The sequence below is a fragment of the Podarcis bocagei genome (assembly GCF_964188305.1).
Source record: "Podarcis bocagei genome assembly, chromosome: 8".
NCBI classification, from domain to species: Eukaryota; Metazoa; Chordata; class Lepidosauria; order Squamata; family Lacertidae; genus Podarcis; species Podarcis bocagei.
This window is the reverse complement of record NC_138133.1, coordinates 60105730-60124888: the sequence shown is the minus strand read 5'-3', so window position 1 is coordinate 60124888 and position 19159 is coordinate 60105730. Positions and strand designations below refer to the sequence as shown.

At 42.8% G+C, this 19159-nt stretch overlaps 1 protein-coding gene across 3 annotated transcripts in view; it reads left to right on the top strand.

Annotated features, from left to right (window-relative positions):
* Positions 1-5244: 5244 nt before the first annotated feature.
* Positions 5245-19159, top strand: part of JPH1 (junctophilin 1) — a 62809-nt gene continuing 48894 nt past the window's right edge. For 2 of the 3 annotated variants that reach the window (XM_081204643.1, XM_081204642.1), the window contains exons 1-2: positions 5247-5765; positions 11686-12442. In XM_081204643.1, the coding sequence (XP_081060769.1) occupies positions 5387-5765; positions 11686-12442 (1136 nt within the window). In that variant the 5' untranslated portion in view covers positions 5247-5386. Of the gene's footprint in view, positions 5766-11685; positions 12443-19159 lie in introns of all 3 variants that reach the window. The other variant, XR_014010632.1, reaches the window with a different exon arrangement.

Here is a 19159-nt window from a genome sequence, read left to right as displayed (position 1 = left end):
TGTGTGGGTGCAGGGAGGGGCAGACTGCACACTTGCCCTATATCTTGACTTACTGGTGTATATGTACAGTGGTACCTTGGGTTACAGACGCTTCAGGTTACAGACTCTGTTAACCCAGAAATAGTACCTCGGGTTAAGAACTTTGCTTCAGGATGAGAAGAGAAATCACACAGCGGCGGTGGGAGGCCCTATTAGCTAAAGTGGTGCCTCAGGTTAAGAACAGTTTCAGGTTAAGAACAGACCTCCAGAACGAATTAAGTTCTTAACCCGAGGTACCACTGTATATATTGCATCCTATTGTATCCTACAGGTTTGGTTCAGGTCATTTGTGATTATATCAAATTTAGGATGCACAGACAATCCCATGTTGCAAAGGACACCTGGCAGACTTTCAAGCACAGCATTAAGCCGCCCTGCAATCATATGCACATTTATGTTCTGCTGGAGGGCCTCCCATAGGCATTCAGTTGGCTGCTGTGAGAACAGGATGCTGGACTTGATGAGCCTTTTAGTGTAATCCAGAAGGGCTCCTCTTATGTTCTTATAGGGTAGCACGGAGACAGTGTTGATTGCAGGATGCCAAACAGGCCTCATGCGCCAGAATAGAAGTGGACACACCTGCAATAAAGCATGTCATCCCTGCCCATGAAAATTGGCTTCACATCCAGTAAGTCCCATTGAAGCAGCAAAATATACTTCTGAGTAAGCATGCTTAGGACAGTACTATTAATAAACAATGAAACTTCCTATGCACTAAGTCCTATTGAATGCACGGGGGCTCAAGCCAGAACAAGCATGCCTACTGTCAGTTCTCAATGTCAAAATACTTCTGTTCCATGTTTTCTAAAAAGCCTGTCGTGGCTGGGTCTTGGATATAATCTAACAAGAAATTAGATATTAGTGTCTGCAATGATGTATAACCATCTGCTCTCTGTGTAACCAGATGTTGTAAACTCAAGTGAAAATGTTGAGCATTAGCTTTCTGCATCATACAGAGAAAGAGTAAATATGATGAACTAGATGGTATAGTTCAATGCTATATATTTCTACCCAGTATTTCTTGCTAACAGGTAAGTATCCTTGAGATATTAGCCTCAAGTGGCCCTAGAAAAGCTCAATGGTTGTTGCCCATCTCCACTCATGAGCTCACCTGCAGAACCAAAGAGAAAAATAAGGGTTTGGTTCTTCCCAGCATGATATATACATGTGGGCAAACTGGAAGAGAGGAAAACAATACTTAACAAAAAGCGTATGAAAACAGCGGGATAGCTGAGTGATTGACATGACGGTTGATGCAAAAGTAGAACCCTATGTAATCAATGTGTTTGAACACGGTTGGTAGAGCATCTGCCTTGCACGCAGAAAGTCCCATGTTTAACCCCCGGCATCCCCATGTAGGGCTGAAAGGGATTCCTGCTTGAAACCACTGAGAGCTGCTGCCAGTCAGTGCAGACATTACTGAGCTAAATGGACAGATGGCCTGATTTTGGCATAAGGCAGCTCACTGTGTTCCTATGTAATAAAAACAAATGATACCCATTTGACTTCGCGGGTTACTTCCCAGGTTTCTACCTGTGTAATTCTCCGCTCGAAAAACTTCAAGAAATATATCTGAATAAATATGTGTGTGTTGTAGTTAACTAGGTTCTACTCAGAGCAGACTCACTGAAATTAATGAAATTAACTTCGTTATGTCAATTACCTGGATATAACCATGTTGTGCATAACCTTGGCAAGGCCTGCCTTTCTGAGGAAATGTCTTAGGTGCTACACTAATTATCTCTGTTTACCTTATTCAAGACTTTTGTTTTTATCATTCTACTGCATGAGGAGATGAGACTGATGCTGGCTTTCCTATTAAGTTTATGACTAAGGTAAGATTTGAACTGAAGACTTCCTCGCAGCCCACACTTCTGGCAAATAACAATGCCAGTTCACATTGTTCTACAAAATACACGTCTTCAGCAGGGACTCTGTTGTTTTTCCATTTGTGAGACTATAATTTAACCCTGGACACTGCTACTCCTCTTTGGAGAGAGGGACTGACATTTGACTGTCATTCCACTTACAGGACTGTCATTTAACTGCCATCCCACTCTGAACACTCAATCCTTCTCGTTCCCATGGCAACCTACATTCCACCGTTTCTCCAAGGCCCCCTTCCTATAGTTTTTTATTTCCATTTTCTCCCTTGCCTGTCATAGTTTTCCCTACCTTCCATTTTGGTACCCCAGTGCCTCTGTAATACCCCCTCTATTTTTCTCTGACCCCTACCCATTCCTCAAGTCAATTCATCTTTCCTTTTTGCATCAATTCATTTTTGCAGAATAAGCTCTGACTTCTGGAAAAATATTTGCAGTCCCAGAAGGAAGTACCAATGAGGTCAAGGTAGACAGACAGGTAGTTTATTTTGTTTTGGCCATAGGCCATCATCAACAGAGGTTATTTCCAGTAGTTGTAGAAAGCCTTGTTCTCCTGACTTATCTTTATTGTTCTACAGTCACTGTTCCAGCACCAAGTTGTTTGTCAAGCCCTGTTTCGTGGGAATGCAAAAAGCTGACTTTTGATTGAGACAGGAACTATAATTCATCTATTTATTACTTCCAGATCTTACCTACATATGTAATTCCCCAACTGCCACCACCAGCACCATTTTATTCTCACAGCAACCACTTAATTTTTTAAAAAAATCTCTAAACAGTTTACATGACAGTCACTTCACATAGAGAATGTTATTTTTAAATGGTCTCCACCATAAGAAACAACTGTGGATCTGTCCCATGTGTTCCTATACATTTTACAGTTTGGACTTTCTTACTGTAAAACACTTTGATAAACTTCTTACATCAAGCAATTTTAAGAATATAAGCATCTCAGGGGCGGACCTTGGTAATATGCTGCCCTGTGGGAGGCCATTTGACACCCTCCCTCCAGCCCTCACAGGGTTTGGGAAGGAGGTGCAAAGCTCTGGCAGGGTCCTAGAGCCCTCCTATCTCCTTCCCAAAGTCAGGTAAGTGCTCGCCCAGCATTGGTAAGGAGGACTCTAGGACCCTGTCAGAGCCCTGGCACTTCCAAGCCATATATGCACCTACTGGGCTTTGAGAAGGGGCTCTCCTGGGCTGCAGGCCCTGTACAACTGCACTGCACGCACTGCCCTAAATCCGCCTCTGCCCATCTTGTTTAGCATACTGTTCTCATGTGAATCCCACAGGACATAAATGTAGATATGATTACAGCATTTAATGCTGTGCCAGAAAGTCCACAAATTGTTCTCTTTGGATTATCTGTATATCCTAAGTTTGTTAATAATCACAAGCATTTCATGGTTTTCCCACAGCAAAGGACTCTACTTCCTACATTGCTCCATCGGGAGAACTACCCCTTCATTCCTGCTCTCTATTTGAGAACACATTTATCCCATGACTGCTAAGCTCACTCAGGTTCAGAAGACACACTCATCCAAATGTTGCTTTAACTGCTGCACCATGCTGAGACAAAAGGACTGGGGAGAAGCCAAGTGGGTGGGGGTCCTCTTCAGGAGCCCACACCTTGGCTTGGCTTATAAGAACATGAGAATGTTGGATCAGGCTAATGCATCTTTTCTAGTTCAGCATCCTGCTCTCACAGTGGCCAGCCAGAAGGTCGGTGGTTCGAATCCCCGCGACGGGTTGAGCTCCCGTTGCTCGGTCCCTGCTCCTGCCAACCTAGCAGTTCGAAAGCATGACAAAGTGGAAGTAGATAAATAGGTACCACTCCAGCGGGAAGATAAATGGCGTTTCCGTGCGCTGCTCTGTTTCGCCAGAAGCAGTTTAGTCATGCTGGCCACATGACCCGGAAGCTGTACGCCGGCTCCCTCGGCCAGTAAAGCGAGATGAGCACCACAACCCCAGAGTCGGTCACGACTGGACCTAATGGTCAGGGGTCCCTTTACCTTTACCTTTAAGGCCAATTGGATCACCTCTGTTTCTATATTTGTTGACGCTCTCAGAGAATTAGTGAGATGGGTAACTGATTAAATAGTCAACAAAATGAGCACAGCAGTAAGAAGAGTTTTAGCCAGCACAATCCCTGCTATGCTCATTTTCTACTTGCAAGGAGGTGTGTTGTTTGTTATTTTAAACATTGGGAACCTTCACAAATGGCATACCTCACCTTATTGCATCAGATACAGCGACTGGGGAACCTTCCTTTGTTGGGAAGATTGCATGTGATTACTGATAGAGGTTAAAGGTAATGGATGGTTTAAGGTAAACAGAAATCTCTCTGGAATGTATGAAAGGGAAAAACCAGGCCATTGACAGTTTGGCTCCAGGGCTGGCGAACTTCCAGCACCAGTCCCCACCACAAGCTATCTTCACACAACTGGGAATTAAGCAGTAGGAGGGTTCAAAGCAACTGTGAAACCTGTCATTTTAGAAATTAGCAGGTTGCTTCAAAAACCACACACAGACAAGTTCCCTCAGAAGAAGGGAGGAGCCTACTTAGGATCAAGCTTGCTTGTGCCTAAAAGCTTCTGAACTGAAAGTTTTCCTTTTTGAGTCTAGATGAGTGAAGAGAGGTTGCAGAGCCTGCATGGTGAAGGAAATGCACTCTGTGCATGCTCAGAGCTCCTAGCTTATTATTACTTGATATGCTCTCAGCCCAAACAGAGTCGTACCCCGCATTGCAAAGCAGCTATAGGGTCGAACCCACAGGTTGTTGTTTTTTAAGTGCTGAACACCTGTTCAGCACTTTCCACAAGTGCATCTACCTACCCCACACAGGCTGCCCATCCACATACATTGAAAGCACATTGAAAGCACCTGTCTCCTCGCCTCCAAAGAATCCTGGGAACTACTACTTTACCTCACAAAGCTACAGCTTCCTTTGCAGGATGGGGGGGGGGGGATGTTATGCGCTTAAAATGTGGTTTAAACGTATGGTATTATGGCTTCCCCCCATGGTCTCCTGGTCGCTCCCTCACACCTTTGCCTGTGCTGAGGCGCCGACAACACCCCCTTCCCCCTCATGCGGGATCCGCCCCACGCGCGCACCGGTGTTGTTGTTTTTTAACCTCCTTTTCCCCGCTTCAAGAGTTCCGGAAACTGCGCGCCTGCCTCGCTCGCCTGATGCACCTGCCCCGCCTCGCCCCCTCCCCTTCCCGCCTTTTTCCTTCTCCCGGGGCAGGAGCCGGCCGGCGGCCGGGCTTGGGTGGGGCAGGAGGGGACGGCGGAGGGGAGGAGCGCGGCTGAGGGCGGGCGCCAGCGCCGAGCCGAGGAGCGCTGCCTGGGACGGAGCGCTGGCATTTGTCGCGGGAGCCTCGGCAGGGGACGCAGCGCAGCGCCCCGAGAACAGCAGCAGCGGCGGAGGAGCCGAGCTCGGCCCGGGCGCGCCCCGCTCCCCCTGAATGACGGGCGGCAGGTTCGACTTCGACGATGGCGGCACCTACTGCGGCGGCTGGGAGGAGGGCAAGGCCCACGGGCACGGCATCTGCACCGGGCCCAAGGGGCAGGGCGAGTACGCGGGCTCGTGGGCGCACGGCTTCGAGGTGGTGGGCACCTACACCTGGCCCAGCGGCAACACCTACCACGGCTACTGGGCGCAGGGCAAACGCCACGGCTTGGGCGTGGAGACGAAGGGCAAGTGGATGTACCGCGGCGAGTGGTCGCACGGCTTCAAGGGCCGCTACGGCGTGCGCCAGAGCCTCACCACCCCGGCCCGCTACGAGGGCACCTGGAGCAACGGGCTGCAGGACGGCTACGGCGTCGAGACCTACGGCGACGGAGGTGAGTGCGAGAGGCGGGCGGGCGAGCAGCGGCCGCCAGGGGGCGCGCGGAGAAGGCGCGCCACGGCTTCCACACGTGCGCGTGTCCAATCCCCGGTCGCCGGAGTGCAGCGCTGCGCTCGGCAGCTTCCCGAGTTGGTGCGCTCGCTCCCTCTTTCACTTTTTATTTTTCCGATCTATGGTTTGACAAACGCGGGTAGCAGGTGCATTCTTTGAAGCGTCCCGCTTGCGAAAGGGAACGCGCGGCGCTCTAGGTTCGAGGAGCAAAGGAGGAGGAAGAGAGCCTGCAAAAGTTTCGCCTTGCTCACCGCGAGGATTGCTCAGAGTCCAGGTTTCTCTGTAAAATGTATCGATCCCACCACCGTGCATAGGTGGCAACCGCCGCGAAGCCGACGGCCCTTTGTAGCTTCATGCAAAAAGTGAGAGGCGGCTGACACCCTGCTGCTGCTGTTGATCTTCCGCCTTCTGGGAATGAAACAGGCGCCGATAAGGGAGTATTAGCACATTTGTACGGCTTGTCTTGCACAGGCGGTTTGCGGCGCAGACAAGAGATAATGCCCCACCCCCACCCCTTCTTTCTTTTTTTGCTACAATCGCACAGTTCAGTTCATCAGATACATCCGAGTGTGGGCGAGTGTCCACCAAAGCCTATGCCACAATATATTGGTTAGCCTTTAAGCTGCCATAAGACTCTTTGTTGTTTTGGCTGCAGCATGCTAACCACAGATATTCCTCTGGAATTTCCAAATTGAATTAGATCCTCCCTTCACTTCTCCTATAAGCTGATATTAAAAGAGTGAGGAAAGTCCACCCTTTCTGCCACTCTGATTGCTGTGACAGTATGTTAAGTTGCTAAGGGGGATCTAATCTGCATTAAATCATATTTGAGTAAGCACCCTGTTATCTGCTTGGGCACATAATTTCAGTAGGTGTTGTGGGATGAACTGAGTATGGGCTGCCTGACTTAAATTTAGATGGTTGCCTAGGTTGCCTTCAGACATCCTTTTCCCACCTCAGCATTTCCGTGCAATACAGTTGCTTAGGTCTCTCCTGAAAACCTTGAACGTAGTTTTTAACTTGCTCAACATCATGAGTTTGAGGCTGCATGTACGCCACACGTTTAAAGCTCACACACCCCAAAAAAGAATCCTGGAAACTGTAGTTTACCAATCACAGAGCTACAATTTCCAATACCCTGAACAAACTACAGTTCTCGGGATTCTTGGAGGAGGCAGATGCATGGAGTATTTAAAATTAACTTTTACAAGGGAGGAATTAAATGTTACGGTATTGTTTTTTTAGGATTGTTACTTTTCTTTACCAGCTGATAGAAATATTTCCAATATTTTACCTTTCTGGAATGCAGAACCTTTTTGCAGTTTGTTCTTCTGTGCCTGATGGCAAATTCACACAGGAGCGGTGGTGCGTTAGCCCTTGACACCATGACACTACTGGGTAAACCTCATTCTGGTTTAAACAGAAGCTGCGTCAAGATAGCACTGGTACCCCAGAGTGGCATCAGGCTAGTTATCTTTTCTAGGCCATCCTCCCTTATTTCTTCTGGGGTGTTCAATCAGTAATTACCATAAATCTCAACAAAAACAAGGATGAAATAAAAAGCCACTTCAAAACAAATAGAATCCAACAGAACAAAACAGAAATGTGATGAAAGCTTGGGGCTGGGCAAGCTCACCAGGAGAGTGCATGCCATAGGCAGGGTGCAAAAACCAAAAGACACCTCTGCAATTGCCATCCAGTTAATCTTGGGTAGTGGGCAGAAGGTCCTCAGATGAAGGATAGAGGGCATAGTCATATTTGTGTGGAACAAGACCATGTTCCCATGGCATTTAGGGATTCATAGGTTGTAACCAGGACTTCAAATTGTACATGGCAATAGGCTGGCAGCTTGTGTAGATTTTTAACTACTGGTGGGATGTGATCACTATTGATGTTTGCAGTCAGCAGCCTAGCAGCTGAATTCTGAAGTTCCCAATAAATCTCCAAAGGCAGCCCCATCTGCAACATGTTTTAGTAGTCCAACCGAAAGTTTACCAGGGTACGGAAGCAAACTGTGAGCAGGGCATGTGCATCAAAAGAAGTTGGTGCACCAGCCATAACTGATGAGTTTGACAAGGCTGAATAGTTATATTTTGAGATTAGTGAAGATGGTTATTGTTCTGAAAGCACTTACAGCATATTTTACCATCGATATCTGAAATGTGAACTAGCCTTGCATCTAGGGGGGAAAGTTCCTAATTTCTTCTGACAGCAAAGTGAGCATAACAGGGGGCATGAAACAGGAGTTCATTTAGGTCAGTTAAGAGTACATCTTGTCCAGATAAATTGTTTCCCTGTCATACTGTACTTGTGTCATATTGAGCACTGTACAAAAAACAAAAATAGGCTGGATCCTTGCCATTTACAATTACAAAACTCATCTAAAGCTGTTGAGCTGCTTTTGATTTATTCCAGCCCAAATGTATAATTGGATCAATCTATTTAAAATTTCAGCGCACTGCATACATTAATCACACAACCACCTCAAGCTATGGAAGAGGCAGGATAATAATATTTAAAGTAAATAAAACTTGGGCATGTTTATCTTGCTTGTGTTAGCAATTAATGCTGCATAACTAGTATGTAGGAAGTTTGCTGTGGTACATTATTCTGCAAAATGTGGTCGGCAACACAAAAAAGTCTTGTGTTTTAATATCCTAATCCAATTGCCCTTCATTTGGATAGAATTTGCCATTGATTTCAACAGAACTTACTTCCAGGGAAGTATAGTTAGATCAGCGGTTCTGAAACTTATTTTTATGAGCCACAGTTTCAGAATAAAAATTTCCTCATGCCACACCATTTTTAATTGATAAAAAAATACACTGGAAAACAACTCTTAGCAGTGCTTGATTTAGAACACAACTGCTTTATAATATGATCAGGGGACATCCAGAAAGTATAAAACAATGCAGCTAGCTACAGAAGAACATGAACAATTCCCGAAATATAATTATAAACGAGCCTCTTACACACGTACCGTAAGTATATATAATAATAATAATAGGTATCACTTGATGCTCTCATTTTGAAAAATTATCTATCCATATTCCGCTAATAAAAATAATTATTTTGATACTATACTACACTACACTGAAATGTTCAAATGTTTCTTTGATTGTCCTTGAATCTTCCTGCCACATTTGCTAGCCTCTCCTGCCACACCCTTTGAGAACCACTAAGTTAGGGTATTAGCCTAACTGCCCTGTTCTCTGCATGTTTATTGGCACACAGTGGGACTTACGTAATTCAGCGAAGAAGCGAACTGCATATTGCATATTAACACACACAACATTCCCCAGAACTTCTTCAAAAAAGAAAAGAAAAAGCTGTTTCTGGAGCAGGAAAGTGGCCACTGAGGCTGCGGAAGGGCATAAGGCTCTTCACTTGCCCATCATTTCCCTGCTCTACATCATTTCCCACATGCAGCTAGCCTACCTGGCCAGTGTGGGTTGTTTTCATCATCACTCTCTCTGAGTGAGTGAGAATGAGTTAGCTCTTGACTGGTGGTAGAAGAAGAACAAAAGTCCATATATTGCCAGCTTCAAAATATGACTTTTTATTTTAACATTGCAAGACAAAACCTACGTCAATTTCCTGGCAGATATCTCTAGATTTAGAGCATAAATCTGAGTGGTGCTTCAGTATATCCTTTGTGTTAAATAGAGACTAGCAACATTTTAAATGGAAAATGCACAATCCTCTGTGCAGGTTTACTTGGAAGTGAGTTTGACTATAGTAAGGTTTTCTCAGTGCAGGACTGCGGCGTCAGAGTTCTTTTGTCAAAAGACCAATTCCTAATTCTCATCCAACTGGCCATGCAATTTTATTTGCAAGGCTGGATTGTATAGTGATCTGCGGGGTGGGATGTTGTGTGCTTTAAAATCTAAAGTTCGTGTGTTAGATGTCATTAATGAGAAGTACCAAACATGCCTTTCTGTCGTGTTTGTGGGTGGCCGCTTTTTCTCAGCTGTTGGAAGAACAATATGTGAGAATAAAAAGTAAATATTAACTATGAAAGATAAATATTTTACTCCTAAGGAATACATTTGCTAAAACATCAAATGTTTATTTCAAATGGCTTTTTGTAGTTTGTTGACATTGTTTTAAACAAAAGAGAACCCTAATCTGCATCTTGCTTGTTTTAGTATTTGTAATTCATATATTTTATACACTATATATATTATAATCTTTAAACTATGGGTTGTATCCAACTAAGGTATGGATAATGAAATCAATTGACTTATCTGCATTATTAGTTATTTCAGTGTGTCTGCTTTGAGTATGAGTGTTCAGATCTGGGTACTGGAATGTTTCTTAAAATACTTTTCAGGTGACACAAATTTTATTTTTTTCTGCACCTAGGATATGCAATAAAATATGTCTGCTGTAATCCTAGAGCCTGCTGTATATTAAATAATAACTTAAAGAATTGAAATACAAAAATGTATAGCAAAAACATTTTAAATCTAGGCTGAAACTTTTTTGATAAATTTTGTTGCATTGATTGATGGTTTAAAAAATGGGAATGATAAATCAGCACTCTCAACAGAAAATGAAATAGGAAACCATATGTAAAAAATGTACGTCAAGATATGCATAAGCTAATTGTATGACCACTCAAAATCACAGTCAGAGAGGCTTCATTGCTCCAAGAAAGTGTCCGACAATACATGTTATTCCCAAATTATCGAAAGTTTGGGATGAGTAAGGCTGCAATTGTATGCATGCTCACATGAGAGTAAATCTCTTTTAAAATCGATGGGACGAGTGAACAAGTTCAGCTTTGTCTTTCACATATCATTGAAGGCAATAGAACATGTTAGTTGCAACTAACTTAAATCCCAGTGCTTTAAATTAGTTGAATTTAAGGGCATTGGGGTTTAGATGCAAGAAGCTTACTCAATGGCCTTGGGCATGAAGCTCACTGAGTAAATGTAATTAATTACTTGCGTTACACCATGATGCTGTTAACAGCAATGGCGATCCTGTGGCCCATGGTTCAAATTAGGCCTGCCAGGCCTCCAGATTTGGCCTGTGAGGCTCTTTGGGGCAAGCCATGTGTTAGGTGTGGAGATCTGTTATCTCTGATCTTAAAACTTAGTACTGCAGTGCTAAAATGAGAGATAAGCCCCTGCTCTTTGACAGTAAAAAACAGCAGGCAAAGGCTTATCTCTTATTGCTGTAGTCCCATAGCCAAATAGGGTTGTTATGAGTGCATAACAAGTTAATGGCTCATATACATTGCGACCAACATTCACTGAGTTCTATGAAGGGTGCCTTTGTACATGATGGATGCAATTATGATAAATTTGATACCTCATTATCATTTGCCAACATCCAGTGAGATAATTTAGGGTAGCCTGTGGATTTCTAACCTGGTGACATGTCTCATCAAGAACAGGAAAACTGGTAGGCCTTGCTATACCATAGAGTTCAGCCTCTGATGCTACCAGTGGACTCAAGGTCAAACCATCTCAGGGTTCCAGACTGGGGACAAAACAGAGTGAATACTATCTTCTGGTGGGCATGCTGAAATGAATGTCCAACCAGTTGAATTATCTCGGGTTTGTGTTTGTGCTTATCACATAGGAAATAATTTTAAATACTTTGATCAGCAGATTCCATGCCACATTAGAATAAGCATTTGAAGCAATGTATATGATATATATAGATCATGGATCAGTTCCTAATTTGTTTAGGCTTTTTGTTATTTTCTATTTAAATCACTGGGGGGAGAAGCATTTTCAGGCTGTGCTTATATAGTGGTGAAAATACGCAAGATAAATTTCCAGCACTGCTGACAAACTAAAATCGTTAGATGTTTATTCATTTTCCTTGTTTTTTCTTATTTCTTTGGAAAGGTACATACCAGGGACAGTGGACAGGAGGGATGAGGCATGGCTATGGCATGCGGCAAAGTGTCCCCTATGGCATGGCAACTGTGATCCGTTCTCCCCTCCGGACATCTCTAGCGTCACTGCGTAGTGAGCAGAGCAATGGCACTATTCTACATGATATTACTTTGGACAGCCCTGCTGGAACAAGAGGAGGGTTTGTGTTGAATTTTCACAGTGATCTTGAAGGAATTGGTGGTAAGAAGAAAGGAGGCTTGTTCAGAAGAGGATCCCTTCTTGGTAGTATAAAACTTAGAAAATCCGAATCAAAATCGTCAATTTCTAGCAAACGCAGCTCTGTCAGGAGCGATGCTGCTATAAGTAGGATTAGCTCTAGCGATGCCAATTCTACCATTAGTTTTGGAGATGGGGATTGTGATTACTGCCCAGCGGAAGACCACGTTGATGCCACCACAACAGAAACGTACATGGGCGAATGGAAGAATGACAAGCGCAGCGGATTCGGTATAAGTGAGCGCTCAAATGGTATGAAATACGAAGGGGAGTGGCTAAATAATAAGAGGCATGGATATGGATGTACCATGTTTCCAGATGGCACCAAGGAAGAGGGAAAGTATAAAAACAATGTTTTGGTCCGTGGAATAAGGAAGCAGCTTATACCCATAAGAAACACAAAAACTAAAGAAAAGGTGGAGCGTGCCCTCGAGGGTGCCCAGCGGGCATCTGCCATGGCAAGAACTAAAGTGGAAATTGCAACCTCAAGGTAAGTCATTTCAAAGCATTTTATTCCTTTCTCCAGTGACACAAACCAGAAACACTTTGTTAGCTAATAATCATATTGGTCAAAATGGTGCATGTGAAGGTTTCAATTACATTTTTTACAGTGGAATTGCATAGTGTGACCCTTGGAAGATAACTCGGTTCAACAGTTTTGAGGAGGCACTGGAATGAAACAGGCTTATTGGATTGAACTAGATTGTTGTGCATTATAAGCATTTATTTTAGGGTGTCTTGAGTGGACAGATGCAGTTAGGAACCATATATGCATTCCCCATCCAATGATTCTCAAATATTCTTGGAAATATTTCTAGCTACTTGCCCTGTGATGACCTATGAATGCAAAGTGTGTCTCATCTTGATCAGATACCATAGCATCCTCTAAGGATTCTCCATATGGGCAAGGCCCATAACTTCTGAAGGAGACCCCATCATGACAAAAGTAGTGGGGAATTGGTTTGACATTTGGATTAGTTTGCTTCGCTGTTTCAGGAAGTATGTGGGACGTAGGTATTTGCCATAGATGTGACCTGACAAAAGTATCTCTTGAAAGCCATATTGATTTGTTACATGAGTGTTCTATAAATGCAACATTGTATTGGTTTTTAATCTTTTATTTTGTAAGCAGCTGCTTTGGAAGCATTAATGCTGAACGAAAAAGAAATGAAAAAGAAATGTATTGGTGTACAAATTAATACAAAGCTTCCTGAGTATTTATTTCAATACAAATTGTTTTTGAGGGCTAATTCATGCTTCTCACTAGTTGCAGCTGCCACCTGCTGGTTTTATTTATTTATTTCATTTTCCAATAGCTTTCCAATTCCTTTCTCTCTTTCAAATTCCCTTATGTAGGACAATATTTCCATGATTGTAGAACCTATTAATGGAAGATAAACATTTCAAACCATAATCCTACAAAGCTCTAACAGTATTCTCAATTGTAAATTAATTATTTGGTTAGGAACATAGAATTGATGAGTTCTAGGAAAACCCGTTTTGCAAGAATGATAAGGATAGATTGCTGGAAAATGATACAGATTTCACTATCCAAAACATATATTCATAATATTATGTGAAATTATATGGTGGGGAATATTATAGAGTACTTGCATTGCAGTCTTAGCAAGAAAATATTCTATAACTGAATTTGAAAGGATGTATTTGTATTGCACTATTTTAAAATATGACCTTGTACAATTGACCCCTGACATTTAGAGTAGATCATCCTGCTTGTAGGTAATAAATCTTAAGTGGTACATTCACTGTACATGCAGCAATGGGTTTGGGTTTTTTTTTTAAGTAAGAGCTAGGCAGAAGGTTGATATTTGAATTATGTGATGAAAAGCAATTTTTAACAAATCTTAACCAGCAAGTGCATATAGAACTCTGGTTTAAAAGGCTGCACCTTGAAAGGAAATGTACACGATTATGCAATTTGCCCTCCAAGGAATGTTGGTACTTGATTCCCTAAAGAAGTAAGGAAGAACTTGGCAAGCATTATCAGCTAGCAAAGTGTTGCATCAATAGCTTAGTCTAAAATGTGTTCAAGGAACCATCTTATTAGACTTCAGATTAACAGCTCAAACCACCTTTTTAGTTTTCTCTTAGTAATGTATAATTTGAAAAATGGCCTGCTCTTCCATTGCCTTTGTAAAGTTTGCATTTTTTAAAAGAGGAATTCAGTTTTTGTTGAAAGTTTTTTAAAATTTTGTCACCAAGGATTTGTGATGAAGGCCACATTTGCAAGTAACACTAATGTATGGTTTATCAAGCTGCACTGTGGATGAATTCAGTGCTGTCCCATGTAGCCTGAGCAGCCCCACTTCACTCCTCCCTTCGTGATAAATAAACCACAAAGAGGCTAGCTTGTGGTTGCATCAGAACCCGAAGTGTGGTAACTATGATCACTAGCCAGCTTGAAGTCATGGGTTTGGAAGTTACACTAAGCTACCCTCTGCAAGGATTGTTTACCTGCTCATGGAAGGGAAGAGCAAAGTGTGGCTGCATGCACAGTATGGCTTAACAAATCATGTTTTTACATCTTAGTTTTGTGTACAAATGCAACCATTACTAGTTTTATATGTCCTGAATCAGGTCGTTGATTCAGCTAGACCACTGCTGTCTGCTTTGACTCACATCCACACTCCTGGGTCTCAGTTAGTCTATGCTAGTCCTGCCACAAATGCATCTCTTTCAAGTGGATAGGTCAGGAGTTGGAACTGTGGACTTCTGTATGCAAAGCATGTGCTCTATCACTGAGTGATGGTTTCTTCTTCCCAAAGACTTAAAAGGTCCCCCTATGGACTTACTTTTGAAAAGACTAGATATACAGAAGCAGTATTCAGTGGAGCAGCAATCCTTGAATGTATTCCATACCTCTGGTGTGAGACAGCTTCTTTAGTGCTAATCATGGGTTGACTTGAAACAGAATGATTAAATATGACTATTGAAAAGTTGAACTGAGGGCCAAACTAGATGTTGCACTGTGTCTAGTTTCTGACAGGTAGCTGTGTGTGTGTTTTAAAAAGCTGCATGCTGAGAGTTTGGCCAAAGGAATGGCAGGGGGTGCTGATTAACCCTTTCACACCTAGCTGTTGTTTTGCTTGAAATTGCTTGTGGAAGAAAAGATATGGAAGCTGCTTTTATATCTATCAGTCACTTTTCTATTATGTCTGGAAAAGCAGCTTGGGGAGAGTTTGTTTCTGACTGGGTAAAAGGGAAAGTGGGTGAAGGTGTTAGTAAGAGTAATAATCTTAGTAATAGGAAGATAAGAAGTAATCAATTGCTTCATTAAAAAAGTAATACTAGGGCACTTTTCCATAGCCTATGAATATGCATTAGTTCAGGAGTTGCCAGTATGGAGCCCTTCAAATGCTATGCGTAGGAACACTCCTCAGCCCTTGCCAATGGTCAAGGAAGATAAAAGGTTTGCAGGCCTTACATTATTACATTATGGCTTTGCAGATTTTGGAATGTAAATGTGTATACTTTCAGCTCTTGTCTCCTTCATTACGTATTTGCTGAGTATTACAGTGATAGGCATATTACACAAGCTGGTAAAAATAACTTTACTGGGCATCTTGGCCCAGTAAAGTCCAAGTAAGTTTGAAACATGACTACAATATGAAATTAAATACTGGGGTTTAACAGGATTAAAAAAAAAAATCTTTCTCTGATTGGAGTATTGCATATGCAGGCAGGTGTAGAGTACAGCCAGACAGAAGACATTCTGAACCCAATTCACTAGGGGTAATAGTGGAGGATGAAGGGTGCTTTATGCAATAATTATTTTTATTTCTGTAACTGTCGTTGGCATGGATACTCTAGCCTTGCAGTAGCGGTTCTTGCTCACACAGAGACCAGGGGTTGGTGTGACATTAATGACGGAAAAAGACCCCCAGTTCTTAGCAGTTGGGGATATGTGAGCTGTGTGTTCACAGTCTTGTGGCAGTGCAAAGATTCTTACTGCTCTGTTAGGTCTTGGTGCCAGCTCACATATTAAGCAGAAGTCCAAGATTGCCACAGAGTGAACACTCAACAGGAAGCTGCAGCCAGTCACAGGTCTCTGACAACTGCATTTATATAGCAAGTGTTTGCCTTGTTCACACAGAACATAATTAGGTAGAAATGTAAAAATGTCTTAGGTGTACATCTATAAGATACAGTGTGCAGATTTGCCCCGTGAACATGACATGTGAAATCACCAGTTTACAACTTATGTGGCAGTAGATTCTAGTCAGCTAGTATATAATATTTTTGCAAAGAGAATATATAATATTTATTTGGAAGCCCAGATCTGTAACTTTGAGACTCTGCAGCAAGTTGATGTAGATCTTGTTACCATATAGGTAAGAGAGACCACAGCACCACCCACGTCCAAACCTCTGAGCCACGTGGGCCTGCCGGTCAGAATGTTGGCGGTTCAGAATCTGCGCAACGGGGTGAGCTCCCATTGCTCTGTCAGGGCATCTGCCAACCTAGCAGTTCGAAAAAAAGCATACCAGTGCAAGTAGATAAATAGGTACCACTTCAGCAGAAAGGTAAATGGCGTTTCCATGTGTTCTGGCACTCGTCACGGTGTCCTGTTGCACCAGAAGTGATTTAGTCATGCTGGCCACATGACCTGGAAAGCTGTCTGTGGACAAACGCCAGCTCCCTCGGTCTGAAGCGAGATGAGCGCCACACCCCATAGTCACCTTTGACTGGACTTAACCATCCAGGCGTCCTTTACCTTTACTTTCTACCTTTTAGCTAAGGGACAATTAGTATATGTAAAAAGTGAACCAGGATGAAATATTTAGTGGTAAAAACAGGATATATTAAGGATCACATGATTCCTTATATCCTGATCTCATCACTGATTTTTTTGGGGGAGGAGGGATCTTGGTTAGCAGTCCCCCATGGCTCAGATGCATGACTCATAAGTGCAAGAAGCTGTCTATTCAGTGTAGTGGGCGCAAGCTATAGAACTCTCTTCCAGCTGAGGGGAGACAGGCACCCTCTCTGGTGAACTTCAGGTGCATGACTAAGACTTTCTTCTTCCAACAGGCATTTTTTTAAGAAGGTGTTTAGTTTTATTATAAATTATGTTATTATGTTTTGTGACAATATGTAGCAAAAACCATTATACAAGGATGTTTGCATCCTTGCTTCTCATGCCAAAAAAAAGGGGGCGGGAGGAAATGGCATATGAAGAAGGGAGAGAGACAGCGTAACAAAACTCTGTAATACCGTGAATGAGTTAAAAGGAGAGGGGAAATCATCATTTATTTTGCCATTCCAGAAACGTAAAAACAAGGCCCACCTCTCTTGATGATTAAGTATTGCATTTCTTTTATATGTAATTTTCATCATTAAAATAGTTTGCCAAGTTTTCCTTTAGCAATCAGTTAAGGTAGTGGGCTCTTTATTTGTCCCCTTTTTGTGCAATATACTGTTTTGCTGTTGTTAGTAGTAGCAATCAGTTGTATATCAGTATTAATGACTTAAGGATGAAGCATCAAAAGGAGAGTTGTTTTAGGGTTTCTTGGGAGATCATAGCCTGTACATATTCATATAGTATTCAGTACAGTGGTACCTCGGGTTAAGTACTTACCGTATTTTTCGCTCTATAACACGCACGCAACCATAACACGCACGTAGTTTTTAGAGGAGGAAAACAAGAAAAAAAATATTCTAAACGAAACAGTGGATGTATGATTTTTGTGGTTCATGCTGTGGCCACAGACATGTGATCTGATGGTGAGTTTGGAGTAACCCAGTGCAAAAATCCTGAGGATCCATGTGGATCCGTGCTTTGTAACCATGTTTTAAGTGGGGAGAGAAGGAAAAGCACTCAAGGGACAAGAAGCACGCATGGGGTGGGTGGAGAAGGATGCTGCTAATAATGAAGAAGGGGGTATAAGGGGAGAAGGCTCCTCTCCTCTCCCGCTTTGCTCCTTTAAAGAAAGCAGGCTCTGCTTCTCTCCCTCCTCCCTGGCTCACTGAAAAACTTTGCTGCTATTTAGCCAGCTGAGTGGGGAGGAGAGAGGGATAGAGAGCCTGCTTGCTTTAAAGAAGCCAACCAGACAGGAGCTGCTTACACTCGTGTAAGCGGCTCCTCTCCTCTCCTGCTTTGCTCCTTTAATGAAGCAGGCTCTGTCCCTCTCTCCTCCCCACTCAGCAGCTCTTCTCCCGCTTTGCTGTTTCAAAGCGAGCCACGGAGGAGGAAAGGAAGGGGAACCATGGATCCTCTGCTCACGACTGCAGCAGATCCCCCCGCCATCCGTAGGCATTCGCTCCATAACACACACAGACATTTCTCCTTACTTTCTAGGAGGAAAAAAGTGAGTGTTATGGAGCAAAAAATACGGTAATTCGTTCGGGAGGTCCGTACTTAACCTGAAACTGTTCTTAACCTGAAGCACCACTTTAGCTAATGGGGCCTCCTGCTGCTGCTGCTGCTGCTGCTGCTGCGCCGCTGGAGCACGATTTCTGTTCTCATCCTGAAGCAAAGTTCTTAACCTGAAGCACTATTTCTGGGTTAGCAGTGTCTGTAACCTGAAGCGTACATTACCTGAAGCGTATGTAACCTGAGGTACCACTGTACTTCTGTTCAGAAAGGTATTTTTTAAACATCTTTTTTTTATTCTTAGATATCTTTAGAGCAGGAAAAAAAATATCCTAAATTATGGTTAGTATATTAGTATTCCTTAATATATATATAATTACTGCACGTTTTATGGCTCTTTGACATCTAAGATTTTAAATAAATGTGAACTTTTTATTTCAGAGGTAGTAAACCATGGACGCTAGCTTTCATTAAAAAGATCCTTCTCTATGGTGACACATACCTGTAAGGCTGGAGAGAGAGAGAAATATTCCACCAAGCAGTGGAAGCAGAAAGTGCAGAGAAAACATATTGTCTGAACCCAGAATGTTACACTCATTTGCATGTTGGATAGAGTTGCACTTTGTGTTTTAATGTAACGGTAGTAGGTATAAAGTAATGAGCAGAAATATGACTAGGCCACTTCTGCCTCCTTGTCAGCTAGAGCCTTCTCACTCAGTATGAGTGCTGGTGCTAGTTTGCCCCAAACATAACTGACCCCTGGTAGAGCAAGGCTCGGAGAGCTGGTGTTTTTCTCTTTGTGAAGGAGAGAAGATTGAAGGGCTGAACTAGTCTCCTGTTGAATACTACAATTAGGGGGATTATTAGATTTTA